Source organism: Hippocampus zosterae, chromosome 10, assembly GCF_025434085.1.
Source record: "Hippocampus zosterae strain Florida chromosome 10, ASM2543408v3, whole genome shotgun sequence".
Classification (NCBI taxonomy): Eukaryota; Metazoa; Chordata; class Actinopteri; order Syngnathiformes; family Syngnathidae; genus Hippocampus; species Hippocampus zosterae.
Window position 1 is genome coordinate 22,672,300 of NC_067460.1, and position 19,888 is coordinate 22,692,187.

At 46.1% G+C, this 19,888-nt stretch overlaps 2 protein-coding genes across 6 annotated transcripts in view; one reads left to right on the forward strand and one right to left on the reverse strand.

The window, feature by feature from the left end:
* LOC127608903 (rho GTPase-activating protein 42) overlaps window positions 1-11,536 on the forward strand; it is a 57,176-nt gene extending 45,640 nt beyond the window's left edge. For 3 of the 5 annotated variants that reach the window (XM_052078401.1, XM_052078397.1, XM_052078399.1), the window contains 14 exons: window positions 893-971; window positions 1,614-1,653; window positions 1,962-2,024; window positions 2,096-2,170; window positions 2,936-3,020; window positions 3,218-3,276; window positions 3,430-3,535; window positions 4,562-4,721; window positions 4,806-4,956; window positions 5,254-5,616; window positions 5,814-5,973; window positions 8,265-8,327; window positions 8,682-8,761; window positions 10,158-11,536. In XM_052078401.1, coding sequence (XP_051934361.1) covers window positions 893-971; window positions 1,614-1,653; window positions 1,962-2,024; window positions 2,096-2,170; window positions 2,936-3,020; window positions 3,218-3,276; window positions 3,430-3,535; window positions 4,562-4,721; window positions 4,806-4,956; window positions 5,254-5,616; window positions 5,814-5,973; window positions 8,265-8,327; window positions 8,682-8,761; window positions 10,158-10,246 — 1,573 coding nt within the window. In that variant the 3' untranslated portion in view covers window positions 10,247-11,536. The remainder of the gene's footprint in view (window positions 1-892; window positions 972-1,613; window positions 1,654-1,961; window positions 2,025-2,095; window positions 2,171-2,935; window positions 3,021-3,217; window positions 3,277-3,429; window positions 3,536-4,561; window positions 4,722-4,805; window positions 4,957-5,253; window positions 5,617-5,813; window positions 5,974-8,264; window positions 8,328-8,681; window positions 8,762-10,157) is intronic. The other 2 variants (XM_052078398.1, XM_052078400.1) reach the window with 1 other exon arrangement.
* A 991-nt stretch (window positions 11,537-12,527) lies between these two features.
* On the reverse strand, window positions 12,528-18,824 carry pgr (progesterone receptor). The gene is made up of 8 exons (XM_052078467.1): window positions 17,935-18,824; window positions 16,557-16,666; window positions 15,943-16,059; window positions 14,716-15,021; window positions 14,312-14,456; window positions 14,088-14,218; window positions 12,848-13,005; window positions 12,528-12,736 (listed from the first exon to the last, which is right to left on the reverse strand). Exons 1-8 carry the CDS (start codon window positions 18,702-18,704, stop codon window positions 12,581-12,583), a joined length of 1,893 nt encoding a protein of 630 aa, XP_051934427.1. The 5' UTR covers window positions 18,705-18,824; the 3' UTR covers window positions 12,528-12,580.
* Window positions 18,825-19,888: the final 1,064 nt, after the last annotated feature.

Genomic DNA, 19,888 nt, shown 5'->3' on the forward strand with positions numbered 1-19,888 from the left:
AACTGAATAAAAATAGTTTATATCTTTTTTAAAATATATTTTTAAAGGAAAAAGTTGAAAAAAACTTGCCAAAGAAAGTTTTTTTTTCCAATTTTCTATTACAACAATGTTATATTGTTATATTATTATTATATCATTATTATAACAATTACATGAGAGAGAGAGAGCACGAGAGAGAAAGAAAAAGGTCCTCATATTGCAGGAATAAGGTTGCATTGTTGAGAAAAATGTAGACAGAAGTAAAACTTTATTCTCATAAGATTAAAAAACAAAAGACAATATTCGACCCAGGTTACTTTTTGAAAAAACATATACCCCTTTATTTTTACAACATTCAGATGTTTTACCCAATGGAAAAATTTGACTGATTATTCTTTTGAAAGTATGCATTTCCATATTCAAGAAGCCAACATGTCTTGTCTCCCAAAATTACGAACCTATTGTCCTATTACAAATGTTGAACTCCACGAACCTCTTTTTTTTGTGTGTAAATAACCACAGTCTGATAAACAGGCCGCTTTCTGCTTTTCATTTTGTTTCCCTCCGCGCCCAGATTCACGCTTAATGCCGGTGAAACCAATCATATGAAGCAAACCCGTGAGCCGCACCTCCAAATCAATTCATCCGAGCGCTTTTGTGTGACGCGCTGTTGAGGTGATGAAAACGCGCATGCATGCTGGGTATGCAGTGGTGAATCACGCTGGCACTATGCGGGGGTTTTAATCAATCAATCGCACCCGGGATGCCAAGCACCGGCAAAGCTGCATTTGGTCACGCTGGCCCTTTAAAAGTGACCACAGAAACTCTAAACACCCCAGAGGCAATGTTGTCAGACCAAAATAATTTTCATTTATTTTTTATTAATATATATAAATTTTTTTCATGACCCAAGGCATGGTATCATGACGCTGCAGGCACTGTCCGAGTCCAACAGGAGGCTGTGGCTGGAGGCCATGGATGGCAAGGAGCCGGTAAGGAACCCCCTCGGGACAAAATGACAATCCTGCAGAGCAGGCGGGTGGACCAAAAACAAGCAGAACACGCAATCGTGTGCCAATGGCTCCCTCGTGTGGCTATTGCCCGAAACTACATCATGCACAACATGGAGAGCCTGAGTTCCTCTCACCTTTTGCCGTCTTGAATTAGATTTTTAAATCAATTTGACCATAGGCTGATCATTCATTCAACGTGTTTTGTTTTCATGAATCCATCCTTTTTCTGTACCACTTATCGTCTTTCATTCAACTACAATCATCGTGTAGTCAATGCACATTCATCAAATAATTAGGAGCGAATTAACCAAGATGTGATTATGATGGAAAGATGTAAAATAGTAAATTTTACTCATTTAATGTTGTTTATTGATTTCACTTTTTTTTTTTGCATTTTCTATTAGTTGTATTTTTTTATAGTTACAATAAAAAAATATTTCGTAACATTGTAAAAACGTTTTGCACGTACAATTGTTTATTTTTTACTAGTGTACTTTTATTTTGACAAGAAGTTTATAGTGACTCCCCCAAAACAATTAATTTAATTAACTGAGGTTTAGAATTAAGTGACTATATTACTCTAAACTACCCTTTTTTCTTTTTTTTTTTGTAATTGTCTAGATTTACAACCTGCCTGCCATCCTGAGCAAGAAGGAAGAGAGTAAGTGTGCCCTTTATTTTTTGTGTTTAGCACATTTCTGACATGTTCTATTTTGCCACTCAATCTAAAAATTCCCACCTGTTGCAACATGAGGTACAGTGACATCATCAGATGAGTTTGTGTACCCAACGGTACTCAAGTGTGTGTCCACAAGAATTTTAAATAATTTCAGAGGAAAGTAAAGTTGTAATGTGACACAACTGACTCAGTGAAGCCACCTTATTTATGACAGTAAAAGTTATTGACGCAACATTAATTCTGGGCTAATGCTCTGAATTCTCCGCGCCGCTCTTAATGTTGCGTCCCAGCGTTCCTGAACGAGGCCGGCTTTAACTTTGTGCGGAATTGCATCGACCTGGTGGAGAACAGAGGTGAGGCGTCTTCAAAACCACGACGAGTCAATCGAGAATACGACATCACGGCGTTTGCTCCTCGCATGCAGGCATCAATACCATGGGGCTGTACAGGATCGGAGGCGTCAACTCCAAAGTGCAGAAGTTGATGGCGACGGCTTTTTGTAAGTAACTGCGCGAGGCCAGTTGAGCGCAACAGGATTCCACTCGGCGGCCACGGTGGGGTCACGCCGACTGGTTCTTAATTTGATTGTTCAAATAAACATCCGGAAATGCTTCATTTTATTTTCGTTTTTATTAGTTTTAGTATTGGTTTTATTTCTTTACAAATATATGGAGTATGGGCGGCCCTGTAGTCCAGTGGTTAGCACGTCGGCTTCACAGTGCAGAGGTACCGGGTTCGATTCCAGCTCCGGCCTCCCTGTGTGGAGTTTGCATGTTCTCCCCGGGCCTGTGTGGGTTTTCTCCGGGTGCTCCGGTTTCCTCCCACATTCCAAAAACATGCGTGGCAGGCTGATTGAACACTCTAAATTGTCCCTGGGTGTGAGTGTGAGCGTGGTTGGTTGTTCGTCTATGTGTGCCCTGCGATTGGCTGGCAACCGATTCAGGGTGTCCCCCGCCTACTGCCCGGAGACAGCTGGGATAGGCTCCAGCACCCCCCGCGACCCTAGTGAGGATCAAGCGGTACGGAAGATGAATGAATGAATGAATATATGGAGTATTGGTTATTTAATTTTGGGGAAGCGTTTTTGATTTGACTTCTTTTGGAAAATGTTTTTTCACTCCTATCTATAACTATAGTCGTTTTTAGGTTGGGTTTAGCTTCATGTTGTTACCGTTTGATTGCACGTTTTTTGTTTGTTTGTTTTTTAAAATACGTGGCGCCACTGTCAACTGCGTCATTCACATCCACTGCGTGCTTCTCAAAGCAACCAAGGCACCGGCGGACATGGACCTGGATCCCGAGACGTGGGACAACAAGACCATCACCAGCGGCCTGAAGAATTATCTCAGGTCAGCTCGCCCCGTCCTCGTCCGTCACAAATCCCCTTTGAGCGTCGGAACGTGTCTCGCAGACCGGCGGCGCGGCTATTAATCATGAAGTCGGGCGGCCGACTCGCACGGGAAGAAGCGGCTGCCGAGATTTGGAAATGAATGGCGAGCAATTACTCTCTTGATTTATTTAATTGATTCATTTGTCAACTCTGCAGGTGTCTCTCTGAGCCGCTAATGACCTTCAAGCTGCATAAAGAATTCATCATGGCTGCCAGTAAGTTCGTGGGACAAAAAGAGCTCAAATTTCAGTCCATTTGAGGTTTACCAAAAAGCGCCAAAGAACCAACTGTTTTTATACAAGCAATTTTTTTCCCCCTCCATAAAAACTATTTAGTAATTTGCAACTTTTCCAACATTTCCTTCTCAGAATCGGACGACCAGAACTACCGCGTGTGCGCTGTCCATTCTTTGGTCCACAAGCTGCCAGGGAGGAACAAGGAAATGCTGGAGATGCTCATCAAACACCTCGTCATGTATGATTGCGCTTTCTTGGCAATGAATAGAGAAGACAAAAGCAGTGTATTGTATTCCGAACCGCTTGATCCTCACAAGGGTCGCGGGGGTGCTGGAGCCCATCCCAGCTGTCTCCGGGCAGTAGGCGGGGGACACCCTGAATCGGTTGCCAGCCAATCGCAGGGCACACAGAGACGAACAACCATCCACGCTCACGCTCACACCTAGGTTCAATTTAGAGTGTTCAATCAGCCTGCCATGCATATTTTTGGAATGTGGGAGGAAACCGGAGCACCCGGAGAAAACCCACGCAGGCCCGGGGACATGCAAACTCCACACAGGGAGGCCGGAGCTGGAATCGAACCCGGTACCTCTGCACTGTGAAGCCGACGTGCTAACCACTGGACTACCGGGCCGCCCTTACTCATACATTCATTCATTCATTCATCTTCCATACCGCTTGATCCTCACTAGGGTCGCGGGGGTGCTGGAGCCCATCCCAGCTGTCTCCGGGCAGTAGGCGGGGGACACCCTGAATGGGTTGCCAGCCAATCGCAGGGCACACAGAGACGAACAACCATTCGCACTCACACCTAGGGACAATTTAGAGCATCCAATCAGCCTGCCATGCATATTTCTGGAATGTGGGAGGAAACCGGAGCACCCGGAGAAAACCCACGCAGGCCCGGGGAGAACATGCAAACTCCACACAGGGAGGCCGGAGCTGGAATCGAACCCGGTACCTCTGGACTGTGAAGCCGACGTGCTAACCACTGGACTACCGGGCCGCCTGTATTGTATTTGTGTACATTTTAATTTAATCATTATTGAAATTGTTTTAATTTTATTCTATCACTGATTCTAATCCTCTTCCGTACTTATGCCCACTTCACGACTGCATATTAATGTTGGTGTTGATACATTAAGTATTTCTTGAAAGTAATACTTGGTGTTAACAATCGGAGAACCCAGCTGATCAGAAGAACGATGTTTGTCGTCGGCGGCGAAGAAGCGAGTCACACCTTGCCGATGTTTTCCACCCGCAGAGTTTCCACGCAAAATCAGTCCAACATGATGACCGTGTCCAACCTGGGCGTCATCTTCGGGCCCACGCTGATGCGCTCACAAGAGGAGACGGTGGCCGCCATGATGAACATCAAGTTCCAGAATATTGTGGTGGAAATTCTGATTGAGAATTTTAAAAAGGTGGGCCACAGAGTCAAACTTCTCAATGTCAAAACAAAAACGGGATTTAAATTATTATTATTATTTCATTTTTTTTGGGCCCAGATCTTCCATCAGCCTCCAGACCCCAACGTGACACCACCGCAGCCTCAGAACCGGCCCGGTTCCCGCAGGAGCAGAGCCATTTGTCTGTCGAGCGGCCCCCGGAAGCCTCGCGGCCTGTACACCCCCACCCTGTGCTTGGCCGACGCTGAAAGTGAGTACCAAGAGGAAATAAAACCTTGCAGGGCTGCTCCGTTTTCTCGATTGGCGGTTATGAATTTGAGCTGCTTTGACACGGTGCGTCCCACAGGGGTCTGTTCTTCGACATCTTCCTTTTGAAAATAAATCAAGGTCTATTGAAATAAACATGGTGAAGTTGCTTTTTTAAAGAAAATCACACTGGACTTTGTGAAATCAAAAACTTGCCTGATGCTTTATCAGGTCGGAGAACAATTCCTCATTTGAAGTGATCAGGCCGATTTTAATGAGGCCCTGGCGTGCCTCCCCTCTGGTCCCTGCACAGGCGATGCGGCCAGCAGCAGTCCATGCAGCACCCCCATGGGCAGCATCGAGTCTCTGTCCTCGCACTCGTCGGAGCACAACGGCTCCTCCAAGGCCGAGATGCCGGCCTCCGTTCAAGCTCAGAGCGCAAGGCTCCCCGACACCGCGTCCCTGCTCTCCAGCGGGCCCCGGAGCACCGAGTCCAGCTCGAAGGAGGATCCCGGCCCAACCGATGTGGAGTCGGAGGACGCGCTCACTGAGTCTTCCGTTACCGGCGTGGCCCCCAAAAAGGCCCCGCACCGAGGGCACCCTGAACCCAGGCCGCCGGATCTCACGGCTACAACCTCTCTCAAGTCACTGCATGTGTCTGAAGGTAACTTCCAAACACAACCCAGGTTAAAAACCGCCACCCTGTGACATTTAAAGCTCGTCTCAGTGTTGAAATGTGTCACTTCAGCATACTTGAAAATAAAATAAAAGGGACAACTTTCCCTTGTACATTCCACTCTGCATAGCCCCCCTACTGAGCATGAAAATCGCTGACTAAAAACTGAGAAACTCCCTTTCAAGGCCAAAGGAGCTACTCGAAGTCCACTCAAAATCTCTCCACGCTGGATCTCATCGATCACTTGAAGCTGACGGCGCACCCGCAGCTTCCGCCCAAGCTTGTGATCCGGCGGCGAGGCGCCGCAGCCTCAGCCGGCAACGGATACCAAAGACCAGGCTCTGTGTAAGTACGCCCAATAAAGTCAAACAGCGTCGTCCTGAAAGTGTTGGCTCACTATTTGGCAAGCGCAAACGACCGTCAGAAGGGAGAGCGCAGCACGATCCACATCAGAAGATTGGAATTTGATGCTAGTCAAAACACTTGAGGAAGGACATTTAAGGAAATGATGCATGAAAAGTCACCCAAATTTGCATTCTGCTTGAAATGTCCACAACAGGAAAGTTAGAAATAATTAGCCCCAGCATAAACACAAATAGGTGATTTTATTTTCATGTGTGGGCGGCCCGGTAGTCCAGTGGTTAGCACGTGGGCTTCACAGTGCAGAGGTACCGGGTTCGATTCCAGCTCCGGCCTCCCTGTGTGGAGTTTGCATGTTCTCCCCGGGCCTGCGTGGGTTTTCTCCGGGTGCTCCGGTTTCCTCCCACATTCCAAAAACATGCATGGTAGGCTGATTGGATGCTCTAAATTGTCCCTAGGTGTGAATGTGAGCGTGGATGGTTGTTCGTTTCTGTGTGCCCTGCGATTGGCTGGCAACTGATCCAGGGTGTCCCCCGCCTACTGCCCGAAGACGGCTGGGATAGGCTCCAGCACCCCCCGCGACCCTAGTGAGGATTAAGCGGTCCAGAAAATGGATGGATGGATGGATTTTCATGTGTGTGTGCAGGGGGATGATTACATTTTGATTTGCACTTGTGCCTAATAATGTGTCCAATGGGTGTTTGTGTGTGTGTGTTGTTTTTTTTAATATAATATTGATTTAGCGCACGTTACACATCAATAAGGACAATAAGGTCGGCCGCATTTCTGCCGCCGTCGGGCCGCCTGGCCGCCACCTTGGCCTGCGTGCGAGCGTGGAGAGATTTATGAGCTCTCTCCTCTGTGGTGGGAGAGCTGCTCTTAATTCTCGGGGTTGATGTGACCCAGCACTCTGCGCTCCTCATCCTCCTCCTCGTTTGTGCGCGTGTGTGCGTGCGCTAACAGTACAAAAATGGGTTAAAAAAAAAAACAAGATAAAAGAGAATGAAATTAGGAATAGGCGCTATCTGTGTATGCGAAAGCACTCGCACACACACACCCCATGCCCCCTTGCCACCTAGCAGTTTGGCGTCGCCTTGACTCACAGGTCACGGTGGCACATGAAGGGTCACGTGCGGCCTCGTCATGACGTCGCATCGCTTAAAAAAAAAAAAAATCTCCTGAGGAAGGAAGGAAATGTCCCGCATTGTGTCATTCCACCTTTCACTTCATCAGAAATGCTGGCTGTGAAAAGCTAGCATGTGGGTTTTTGTGGGTCCGGACAAAAAGGTCACCAAGACTCTTGACTTTCCAGAACATTCATTCATTCATTCATTCATCTTCTGAGCCGCTTGATCCTGACTAGGGTCGCGGGGGGTGCTGGAGCCCATCCCAGCCGTCTCCGGGCAGTAGGCGGGGGACACCCTGAATCGGTTGCCAGCCAATCGCAGGGCACACAGAAACGAACAACCAACCACGCTCACACTCACACCTAGGGACAATTTAGAGCGTCCAATCAGCCTGCCACGCATGTTTTTGGAATGTGGGAGGAAACCGGAGCACCCGGAGAAAACCCACGCAGGCCCGGGGAGAACATGCAAACTCCACACAGGGAGGCCGGAGCTGGAATCGAACCCGGTACCTCTGCACTGTGAAGCCGACGTGCTAACCACTGGACTACAGGGCCGTCCCCTTTCCAGAACAGCCACTCCCAATCACGCTAGTGTGCCGTAACAGATCAATTATCCAATTTCACCCAACTCCAACTCACGTTTTTGTGCTCTTTCTGAAATTCCGGAGAAATTGCTATTCGCAGCGTTTTATTTTTTGAAACCATTCCTGCGATATTCGCTGAAATGCTCATCAATCCATCCAATAATAGCAGTGCTTTGGCGCCATCTGGCAGGAACTGTTGACTTGAGTAGCTTCATTTACAGAAGAGGAGGTTTTTTTTTGCCACCATTTGCAGCTTTAGGGGGTGGGGGGGGTTGTTGTTTGTTTGAAGTAAAACATGTTCAAGTGATAAGGTTCGTATGTTATGTTAAATATTCACCTTCTTCATTTTTGTTGGAAAAGGAATTAGTAATTATATTACACATGTTGGAGGATAGTTTAGGGAATATTTGTGCTGACGAAGAAATGAAGGGCCCACCAAATATACTTTTCACGGTCCGGTGTCATCGCAGAACTTTTTTTGCATTTTTTTTATTTTTTTTTAGCTCAGTTGTCTGTCAGTAGAATTTTGTCAGTGTTTCTCCTTCCTCTTGCCTCTCTCACAGGGTTGCTGCCAGAGCGCAGCTTTTCGAACACGCCGACAACAAGCAACCCGCCACGCTCGGGAGGTAAGCGGCATGCACTCGCAAAGATGTCAAATACAACACATGACTCATTTTTAGGCCTAGGTGCTGGAATAGTGAAAATAGGGCAGTCGTTGACACCAGCCCACCAAAAAACTCCCACAAATTTTTTTTGTGGGAACAAAAACTATTGGTTTTTGTTCTTTTTTTTTTTTTTTTTTTGGTAATGCCCTCAAAGGCCACAAGGTGGTGATTAAACCCGGCTAACAAGAAAGTAGACTTTCCAGCGAAAGACTCGTGAAAAACGAAGAGCGTACTAGCACTAGTACCACTCGCCGTATATCAAAGAGATTGAATGGATGCTCTCAAAAGGCATTCGGTAACGTGTGCTTCCGACAGGGACGCTCAAGCCGTCTACTCGTGCGAGGCCGAGCACAGCCACGAGCTCAGCTTCCCCCAGGGGGCGCACTTCTCTGATGGTGAGTGCTACCGAAAACAAAATGAATTCAGCTTGACAGTCAAGGCAACATTGTGCAGGTTTTGCTCACACATTTCTGGGTTCTTTTTTTTTTTTTTTTTTTTTTTTTTTTTAACTCGAGGTACTGTTAATTCTTCTAAATCATTACTGCCCATCGCCTTCTCTCTCTCTTACACAGTCTTATTTTACATGCTGTCATCTGCAGAGATTGGGGGGGAAAAAAGTAAAGAGCTTTTTTTTTTTTTTTTTTTTTTTAACAGAGGTCACAAGAAAAATCTATTCTCAAGAAAAGTACAGATCCCTGAAAAACCAACTTGAGTACAGTTAATAAGTATTTGATGACTTGCCGGTTGCTTATCTGCTTTGCAGCGGCTCATTGGAACCCATTTGGCTTCATCCCAGCTTTCAGTGTGAGCATTGCTAAAATATAAACAGCGCCTTTTATTTTTTTTTCTCCCTCGTTTTATTGCCTTTCCGTGACGAGCCCGCTTGGCCCGCTAACAGCAGGGGAGGCAGGTCACAGTAACCTAGTGATGGAAGGCACCCGGGCCCGCTAACCCCCCACCCCCACTGCTTCTGCCTCTCTGGTCCAGCAGAGCCTGCTGCCAGATACCAAAAAAAAAAATAAAAAAAGTGACTAGAAACGCTGCTCGCCATTTAGCAAAAGGCTTTTTATGGCTCCGCATTAGCGAACCCGCAGCACGTCATCATTTTTAGAGCTGCTCTGATCAAGTTTCACAATGTAGTCCTGTTTACCAGTACCAGGAAACCGGACATCATCACACCAATAGGCTTGCAGAGGAATGGCAAATGTCCGGTAAATTTTCGGAGGGTTCCGGTAAAATTAAACTGGGGGAAGATGTCACCAACGTAAACATACGATGCGATTTACTTTTGCTCATATTTGTTCATCATTATGGCTTGACAGTTGTGTGTGAGCATCGACAAAGCTTTGTGCCTCTAATTTGATATCTACTACGCCCAGAGGAAAAACAACCAATCAAGGGACAGCATGTGACTTGCAAGTTGCCAATTATAATTGCCTTGCGCTGACCTTATCACCCTCGAGAAGCGCCTCATTTGTACTACACGCTGAAAAAAATTCATCATTCGCTTTTCATTTGAATGCGATTAAAAAGTCGTAAAACTGGCGTCATTTTCGACTGACTTGAAAATACTTTTTGCCACATTTTAATCACGTGCAACCAATGCGCATGTCCGAATTCAGTAAATCGAAAGAGTCCGTAGGATATTTATTGTCTGATTTTTGTGTGGGTGGGTGCAAGCCTCGCTGTTTTTTTTTTTCTGTTTGTCGCATGTAAGGCGATCCTGCTTTTATAAAAGAACACGCTGACCCACATACTTATCTTCTTCATCTGTGTTCTTTTCTCTGGCAGTGTACCCGTCAGTCGAACCGGGATGGCTGCAAGCGACATACCAGGGAAAAACGGGTTTAATCCCTGAAAACTATGTCGTCTATCTTTAATTTTTTTTTTTTTTATTCCCGTCCCCACCCCCTCCATGGTATCCATGGAAACGCCCACTACCAGTTTCACGTTAGCTGTGTGATGTCCAATTGCTTGGATAGGGGCTACAACATGACAACTGTACCTCCTTTTTCTTTTTTTATTTGAACAAAACTTCCTCCAATGTGCTTTTAATCAGACCTCGACATCATTTGCCTTTTTGCAACGCGTTTTTTTTTTTACAACCTCAAATGACACACGAGAACCACTTGACTCGTTTTATTACCCTGGATTATGATCTTCAACAGTCTGTGATGAACCTTTTTTTTTTATGTTAAAAACAGAGATCAGCAAAAGAACTAAGCCCTCGCACCCCACAACGGCAAGTCAGCAAAATTGACCGCCTGCACACGACAACGGAAATTTTTTTTTCTTATTTTTTGCACCGCTGCCTATTAAAAAAAAAAAAGTTGTAATTGTTATAAGAAAATTAGACATGTTAAGTCAAAGCAAAAATACTCGATTCTCCACGCAGAGACTAAAAAGTCTCATTTTGTATTATAAGCCACTGTAACATTCTGCAGCGTTTGACCGTGAACGCCAAGTTTCCTTATAGTAAAATTTAAAAAAACTACATATATTATTCGATTCAACTGTATATTGCATGGACGTTAACATTGACCCCAATAAACGCTTGAAAACAAACTCATTTAAAAGATTTGATGAAAACGTTAAAAAAAACAACAACATTGACGATACTAAACAAATGCAGTGGACTGGATTAGCCCCGATAACATAATGCAGGTTGAATATTTAATTCAGTGATTCTTTGGCCTACCACTAGAGGGAGCCTGTGCACCACGAGTAGTACATACACTGCACTTGAAGAACCACTGCGTCGAAAAGGATGTATTCTTGAAAAACACACTTTCTGTTCTCAAAATAGAATGTATATCTATTCAACTTGCCGGCATATTTTATTATCCTCCCTCTTAATATTATTCTTGTTTTCTAAAACTGTGTGGACATTTGAAGAGTTGGAAAGAAGAAAACCTTTCAGTGTGAGCGCACTGCCGTACAGGGGAGGGAGGGTCTGAAAGTGTATTTCGGGAATGTCAGGTGGCCTTGGCTGCTTTTGAGCGACGTGGGAAGAAAGAGGAGAAAACTCCCTAAAAGTGAGGAGTTGCGCCGGTGCGTGGCGGAAATTCGAATCATGTCCCGCATTGTGTAACATTTCCATGCGGAGGAGGTTTGTTTTTCCCCTGCGAGCAACTACTGTCTGTCTCTAAATAAACACAATGATTTATAAAGGCTGGCATTTTTTTTTTTATTCCCCCAACTTGGCTTTGTGTGTTGTCACGAGCTCAGGATGTCAGTAGGATTTTTTTTTATTTTTAATGCGCTCTGTCGCATAAATTGGAGTTCTACCACATTTGTGCTGCACCTAACTTCCCAGTTGGAACCCATTTGTGGGGGGGGGGGTTTTGTGTTCTTTTTACGATGCAACAAAATGGTGCCTAAGACCCGGATGGTTGGAAATTAGTAAATGGCCGATTGCAAAATCTTACTCATTTCCCATGGGAGCAGCTTTTGAATGTAATGTCAGTAAAATGGCCCCAAGCACACAGGAAGTCCGCCAACCTGTTTGGCGTTTTGGTGACGTCACGTTCTCAGTCATTTTTTTTTTTAAACTTATTGTCACAAAATCAATTGCAAAAATACAAACGTGCTTTCTACAGATGTTTTTTGTTGATTCTCAATAATCCAGGTGAATTGCTAACGATATGGTTAGCTTACCGGCATGCCGCATGTAGCTAGCTCAATCGCATCGACAAACAAAAAAAATTCCAATCGTGTCGATTCAACCTTTGCAGGTGAGCATGACCACCTGGGTCACAGCGAATCGACAAAAAGAAAAATCAGTTTTCAACAAGCCCGTTATTATTATTATAAGTATTATTATTGTTATACTAATATTGTTCCACTCTGCCTTGAGACTGGTCAACTTTTTGCTTTCATGGGCCACTCCAACGATGCAGCGGGCCGGATCTGGCCCCGGGGCCTTAGGTTTGAAATCCTCTAGGTCCCGACTCATGCACGTTCGTGACTTTGCTGTTTTTTTTATCAAGAGCAAGTGTGCCACCTGCATGTTGGTCGCCTCAAAAGGTATTTGTCAGTCATACGGATGAGTTTCTTTGAAAGTGTCGCTTTATTCATCGCCTGTTTTTGTTTGATCCCACACAGTAAAGAGTAAAAAGGCAGGAGAGGCACGAGGGGGGGGGGGGGGGGCGGCGGCTTTCGGCAAAAGATTGATTCGAAGGGGGAAAGACAAAGAAATCCAGTCACCGTGCGGGTCACTTGGGGTGGAAGAGCAGCGGCCTCACCATGCCCGCCAGGACCTTGGGCAGCTGCGAGGCGATCACCTCCGTCATCATCTCGGGGAACTCCACCTTCATGGCGTCGGCCTGGATGAACGTGCTCAGGCAGAACAGGTTGACCTTCTTCACGATCTGACCCAAAAAGAAAAAAGGGGAGGTGAGGAGGCGAGGGTTATACTTTGCGATATTTGCCATGGTCAAATATTAGCGTTTCAGAGATTGGCGAGTTTTTGGTGGGTGTACTTCATGCATGGCGTCCATGAGCTTGGTCAGGTGGTAGAAACGCTGCGAGCTGGCCACCACGCCCTTCTCCTTCCCGTGGATGGCCTTGGTCAGCTCCCGGATGTAATTCTGCCGCATCTCCTCAAAGGCGCCTTGGCTTTTCAGACCCTCCAGAGGCACTGAGGGGCACACAACCACAAGGACGTTTTGGATTGGAGCCGCGCCACACGCGTGTCCTCCGCATTTGTTGGGGAGATTTCTGGTGTGAGGTCAGGCTTTCGTCTCGCTGCTCCGCAACGTAGCCCAGACAGATTAAGAGGAACGGTAGATTGTTGTGGACGGGTTAGCACGTCCGTTTCGCAGTGCAGAGGTTGCAGGTTTCAACTCCGGTTGCGGCCTTCCCGTGTAGAAACTTGCATGTTCTCCTCGGGGTTGCGTGGGTTTTCTCCGGGTACTCCGGTTTCCTCCCACATTGCAAAAACATGCATGGCAGGTTAACGGGGCACTCTAAATTGTCCCTCGGCGGAGTTGTGAATGTGAACAGTCGTTTGTCTGTGTGTGCGCGCCGCGATTGGCTGGCAATTGGTTCGGGTTGTCCCACGCCGACTCCCTGGGATGGATTCCCGGCACGCCCGTGAGGAATAAGCGGTTCGGATAATCGATGGATGGATGGTAGATTGTTGTCACACGTATTCAAACAGCCACTACTTGCCGGAAATTCCTGCCTCTCCTTCACCGTTTCTGTCATCGTCTTGGCAGCCTACCAGTTTTCTTCTCTCCATCCAATCTGGAGTGACGTCAAATTCTTGCTCACGTCGCTGATTTTTCACATTGTCTTCACTCGACCGTCTCGACTATGTTCCACGGTGCATTTAAGGTCTCGGAAATTCTTTCTGACCCTTCTCCTGTCTGATACCTTGGAACAATGAGATCACTTATGCTCTGGAAATTCTCTTGCTGGTGCTGTAAGATGTGACGACAAAAAATGGCAGGAAAAGCCTCCTGCAGTAAAACACGCTGTGTTTGGGGAGAACCGTTCCGAGGTCACCACTGAGGTCACAGTGGTTCAAATACTCCAGCTGCAACAAAGCTAGCGTGTTTGCGTGCGGTCTCGTGTTTCTCGGTGATGTCGCGTGGTCCGGCTAACGCAGTCATCTCGTCGACCTACACCGGGGGGGAGGAGTCACCCATCTGGGGGGGGGGGAATGCTAGGGCGCTAGGCTAACTTGCGCCGCCGCCGGTGCCGCGAAACAGTTTTTACCTGTGTTGAGCAAGATGATGGCCTTCATGCACAGAAATTCCTCGCGGGTTACTTGAAGGTTGGCAAACTCCTGCGGGATGAACTGGATGGCGGCGCACAGGTCGTAAATGGGGGATCTTCTCATTTGTTCCCTGACGAGGAGGGCGAGGTACAGAGTAAAAAAATAGAGACTGGGCCTTGACAAAAAAAAAAAAAGGGATCTGCTGACCGGCATTTGTACTTACAGGCTTAGCACGAGGTCAGGCGCAAAGTACAAATATTCCCTGGTGACGTTCTGAAAGGAGCGCCAGCCGAGAGAAAACACCATCAGGTTCATCCACGAGTACTGGATGAGAGTCATCTGGTCGGTGATGTGAAGATTGCGGAAGCCTGAGCAAAAAGAGATCACATTCTCAAATGCAAATCGTCAAAGTGGGGTCAACCGTATCGACCGTACTGGTCAAGTTTTCGGCCGATACGAGATATCCATCGCAATATCGATTTTTAATGGCAAATCCTGGAAGGGCTCATCTAATTTGCTATGTCAACATGCCCCCCCCAAAAATAATTTAAAATTCGGACAAAATTGCCAAGCCCTAATATCCCCCCCCGGCATCAATCCGAGACCCGAAGCGCCGAGAAAGTTTACCTGGCAAAGACTTGGACCACTTTACGATCCACAGCAGCTGCTTCTCACACAGCCTGTTGAGGCTGTTGAGCAGCACGTGGGGGACGTCGGCCTGCGCGCTGTCGTAGCCCGAAAACACCACCTCGGGTTCGATGTTCTCCAGGATGGCGCTGATGTGCTGGGAAAACTGCATCTCCTGGATGCCCGTCATGCCCGCCACGGTGCCCAGTGCCTGAGTGTCGCCCGGCACGGACAAGTGCGTCGGGAACATGACGGAGGGCGACAAGCCCAGCGCCTTGAGGGCTCCGAAACGTTTCAGCTTCCTGCCTGAAAGGGGCGGAGCAAAAGGTTTGGTTCAGGCAGTCGGGCTCCAAACCAAAGTCATTGTTTGCGCGTGTGCGCCAAATACGCCTATTTATCTGTGAGCAGAGCGCAGTTCCAGATATCAATTTAGGGATTTTTTTATTTCCCAAAAATATTCCGCAAGGAGAAGAAGCCTGGAAAGAAAAATACTCCAAGTGAAAATCGAAACAACCATGTCATTCAGCGAAAATGCTTTTTTAAAAAATTGAAAATGGTGGTTTTCGGTGTCTGTGATGTCCTATTTTTTGATTGATACTTGAATGCACCTTGGGCTGCATCAAAAGTGAAAGGATCTTTCTACTTCTTTCCCAAGGGAGCGATCAATAATGGCCCATGCAGTCTACTTCTCCATCATAGTTTTCCACTACAGTATTCCCAAATATTTATGGTGTGTAAATTATTTTATTTTTTAATGTCATTAGCATTTATTTTTAATTAATTAGTTTCAATTCTATGCTTATATTGTCTGTCTAAATGTGTTGCCGCACCGTTTTATTTATTTTCTTTATTTTATTTTTTAAAACAGTTTAAATTCTATGCTTAGATTGTCTGTCTAAATGTGTTGCCGCACCATTTTTTTCTTTTCTTTATTTTTTTTTAAACATTAATTTCAATTCTATGCTTATATTGTCTGTCTAAATGTGTTGCCGCACCGTTTTTTTATTTTCTTTATTTTTTTTAAACATTAGTTTCAATTCTATGCTTAGATTTTCTGTCTAAATGTGTTGCCGCGCCGTTTTTTTATTTTCTTTATTTTATTTTTTTAAACATTAGTTTCAATTCTATGCTTAGATTGTCTGTCTAAATGTGTTGCCGCACCGTTTTTTTCTTTTCTTTATTTTTTATTTTTTTAAACATTTGGGTCTCGTTCATGATGCAAATCACCTCCCAGCATCATTCCCGCTTGATAACACTTCCGCAGGCGACATGCGGGACAGTTTTTCCTCCGGATCTTGTCCACGATGCAATCATTCCGCCCGGCGCACAGGTAGCTGTGATGACCTTTCGGACGAGAGGGCGCGAGCAGAAAACATCATTTCCACAGGTCTCCTTTTCATTTTCAAATACAAGAGAGGGGCATAACGAGGAGGAGGGGTTGGGCGGGGGGGGGGGGGGGGTGTTGAAGGGCTCCCGAGTGTTTCGCAAAGTGCTCTGAAGGAGAAAATTAGATAGTGGCAAGGCTGTAAGGACGGAGTGACACGGCCACGGTGAGACATGGTGGCTCTCGTCTAACCGCTGCTGTGCGATAACAAGTCACACAGATCCAGAAAGCCCCAGATAGCGTCGCCGACCACCTCAAACCCAAGAAGGTTAGCGGACGCTTTTGGGGGGGAGAAATGTATAAGTTCAGTGAAATGAAATAAACATTTTTTGGGTCCCATAATGCTCACAACATTTTTTAAAAATATATACACTTTGCCCTGTAGTTTATCTTAACAATTGAGAGAAAAAAATCTGAAAAATGACGATGGACAGTTCCATGTGTGCAACATCCTCACCTTCCACTGCTCTTTTAAAAAACACCTTGCAGCTGCCGCAGGTTAGAACTCCGTAGTGGCACCCGGAAGCCTCGTCGCCACAGATCACACAGGACCTCTGAGGAGGCATACTGCGGGGTGGGGGTGAGAGGGGGGGGGGAATCCCAGTTAAATTCATTCAACTTTGTTCCATGTTTAAAAAGGTGGTAAACTGTATTGGCAAATATATACTAAAATTGTTATTTTGTTTCACTTTTTACAGATATCGGAAGCATTTTTACACTCGCCTCACTAACGCTTCAGTGCAGAAGGAAACTGTCAGTCATGAAGGTAAGTTTGCATGCAAATGAATTTCCGCCTCTGGCGGTTTAGTTAGCTCATCGTCTTTTCAATTAAAAAATTTGAAATAGAGTTTGAGAAGATGTCACTGAGGTCGGTAACTTGCTCAATATTAATGCCATTTTATGAAAGACATTTTCTCTTATCAGATGGCTTGTTGACAGCTTTATTTTTATTTTGTGCGTGTGTGTGTGTGAATTAGAATGAATTACATGGCATGTCAGAAACATTCCAGGGCTGGCGTCGTAAACGATGTTGCCTTGAACTACGTGTTGAATTTGTGCCACAATCATGCTTGTAACCCAAAACACTCATCACAAATCATGTTTTCCCGTTGAAATGAATGGAAATGTCATTAATCTGTTCTAGCCCCATCCCCAAAAATATACTTGAATCAGGAAAACGGTACTCTATATTCATGCGGTTTACCATTTGGGAGCGGTATAATGCATAGTGACAGTCAGAACTACTCATTAGTTGTTTTTCACAGAGGGGAAAGAATATATGTCTGTGGCTATTGTTATATTGTTGGTCTATATGTGTTGCGGCACCGATTGATTTTCTAATATCCATTACTTGGAGTTTTAACACAGTGACACCGAAGTTATATATTAGCATGTCTATGGCATTTTACATTTTTGGGCCTGGGGGGTTAAGCATTTCTTTTAAGGGAAGCTATGTGGTTGTTTTATAAAAACAGCTGCAATTCTAAAGTTTAGCTGAACAGTGAACTTGAAGCAAAAAAAAAAAACACTTTCAGACTGAAAAAAAAACCCCTACCATTCGGCAAAATGCCGGCTATAACATATAACACATAGATCCCTCCCTCTGGGGATCAGGAAATTATTATTTTTACAGTCATTTTCATTCCCAATCCTCCCAATTGTGTAAATAGGTTGAATGAATTGGTCCGTTTTCCTGATCGGATTGGTGATCGCTTTCTGAAACTCTGATCTGTGATCGTCTCCAAAATCACAGGCGTCTAAAGCCTAAAAACCAGCCCAAAAATTGACAGTGACACCTATGCCCCGTGGGGTGTGCGGAGGAGGTTCCAATTTACCCGGCAAAGGCGTTGAAAGGCGTCTGGTTCCGCTGGGCCACGGCCTGGCTGTGCATCCCATTGTAACCGAACGGGTCCTCCGTCACCCCGGCCGGTTGGCACCATAATTGCGCCTCCCCCGGGCCGACGGCGGGCACCTGCCAGCGGGCCACCTCGCTCTTGAACACGTTCAGGTGAGCCGGCGAGGGCGCGCTGGCGTCCAAGTGGAGCGCGGCGCCCTTGCCGGCGAAGCCTCCGCGGGAGTCGGCCCTCGCCTGGCCCCGCTGGGCCATCTGCTCGGCGGGGTTGGCGTGCACCAGGAAGTTGGGCGAAGCCTCCTGCGCCGGCCGGGGACCCACCGGCGCGAAGCGCGCGCACTCGGGCTCTCCGAAGCCGAAGTGGGGCTGCTTGCGGCCGCCTTGGGAGCAGCCGTCGAGCTCCTCGAAGGCCGGGCACGGCGCCTCCATGATGACGGACGCTTCTTGCTCGTCCTTGATGAACTTCGACGACATACTCGAGCCGACCTGCGCCACGTTGTTCTTGACGAAATGCTCCCATTTTAAAAAGTCACTTCCGCGCTCGTACGGGGTCGTCTCCCCTTCCTCCTCCCGCTGACGGTGCTCCTCTTGCGGGGCGTCCAACAGGTTGGCGCAGTCTCTGAACACCGAGCCGTCGCCCTGGCTCGCCGGCACGCCGGCGGCCGCGTAACCGTCGCCGCCGGGGAGCTTCATGTCGTTGAAGTCGATGATGTCACCCACGGATTCGAGCATCCCGCCGTGGGCTTTCTCCATCTCGGTGTGCGTAAAAGGGAGATCCGCGAGTCCCGTGCGACTCGCAGGCAGGACGGGGAGTGAAGGAGCTGAAGGCTCGAGGGAGTTTCCTGCGATCACTCTACTCAGAGCAGCCCCCCCCCCCCCAAAAAAAAAAACATACTGTCAGTCAATGACATATAGGCAATCATTTCACGCCACTGCATTTTTCAGAAAGCACATTGGTGTCATTTATTGATATTTTGACAATATTGTGAGACAAAAATACATTGAAAATGGGAATTATGCTCATTGCGGGCAACTTTATGAATACTGTAAAGCACATTTCATACTCAAGATAACTCAATATACGTCACACGACCAAAAGCACAACTAAAAGCGTCAACAGAACTGAAGAAATTGGTTCGGCGAACGAAACTGGACAATGTCTGGAATTAAAATCAACGAGTTTTATATGAAGTATAATGGGGTGGATGAGTGTGCAATTTTAGGGGAACGACAATTGGGTTTAAATTAAAATCACCGTCAGATTATGCACTGCGTTTAAATCTAGGGAAAATGTGGGGTGGGGGTGAGGCGGGGGGACCACTTAAGAACTGTAATGATACAATTCCAATGTATTTCACATCAAAATGAAATACAACTGAACTATATTTAACAAATGTACTGCCCTGGATTAAAAATTGCCATAACAAATAATATTATGCAATTTCAATACAGTATTGAACTGAGTGATTCTCACTTGCCGCGAGATCAAAGCCGAGTACCACGTGTACCGTCAGATTATCTTAACACACTTTGAGAATCACTGTTTTTTTTTCCATAAAAAGAATAAAATCAAATTCCAAACTTTTAAATACTGGTCAATTTGACCTGCAACAAAACAGGACAGTTAAACCTGCCTTGTGAGGAAATTCCCTTTGGATGACCTCATTGGTGAACTGAAGTAGAAATATGTATCCCACATTGGCATCTGCCCATTATTTTTTTTTTTGTTGTTGATGATTCCGTAAAACCGTATGCAACCAAACAAGCAGAGTCCCAGAACACTTCAATCAAAACAATGATAAAATGTGCTGAGACTTTGCCCCCCAAAAAATACATAAAGCAACACCATTTTTGCTCATGTAAGCTATGCCAACGCATGAAACGGACGTTACAAAAACTCAGAATTCACATGTAGTCTTTTGTTGCTTTGTTAGGTG

Excerpts from the sequence above, each read along its gene's own strand:
- pgr (XM_052078467.1), bottom strand. The coding sequence starts at position 18,704 with ATGGAGAAAGCCCACGGCGGGATGCTCGAATCCGTGGGTGACATCATC. Across the intron at positions 14,457-14,715 it reads GTGGTCCAAGTCTTTGCCAG|GCTTCCGCAATCTTCACATC; the intron begins GTAAACTTTCTC and ends CTTTTTGCTCAG. Across the intron at positions 13,006-14,087 it reads CATCATCTTGCTCAACACAG|TGCCTCTGGAGGGTCTGAAA; the intron begins GTAAAAACTGTT and ends TGTGCCCCTCAG.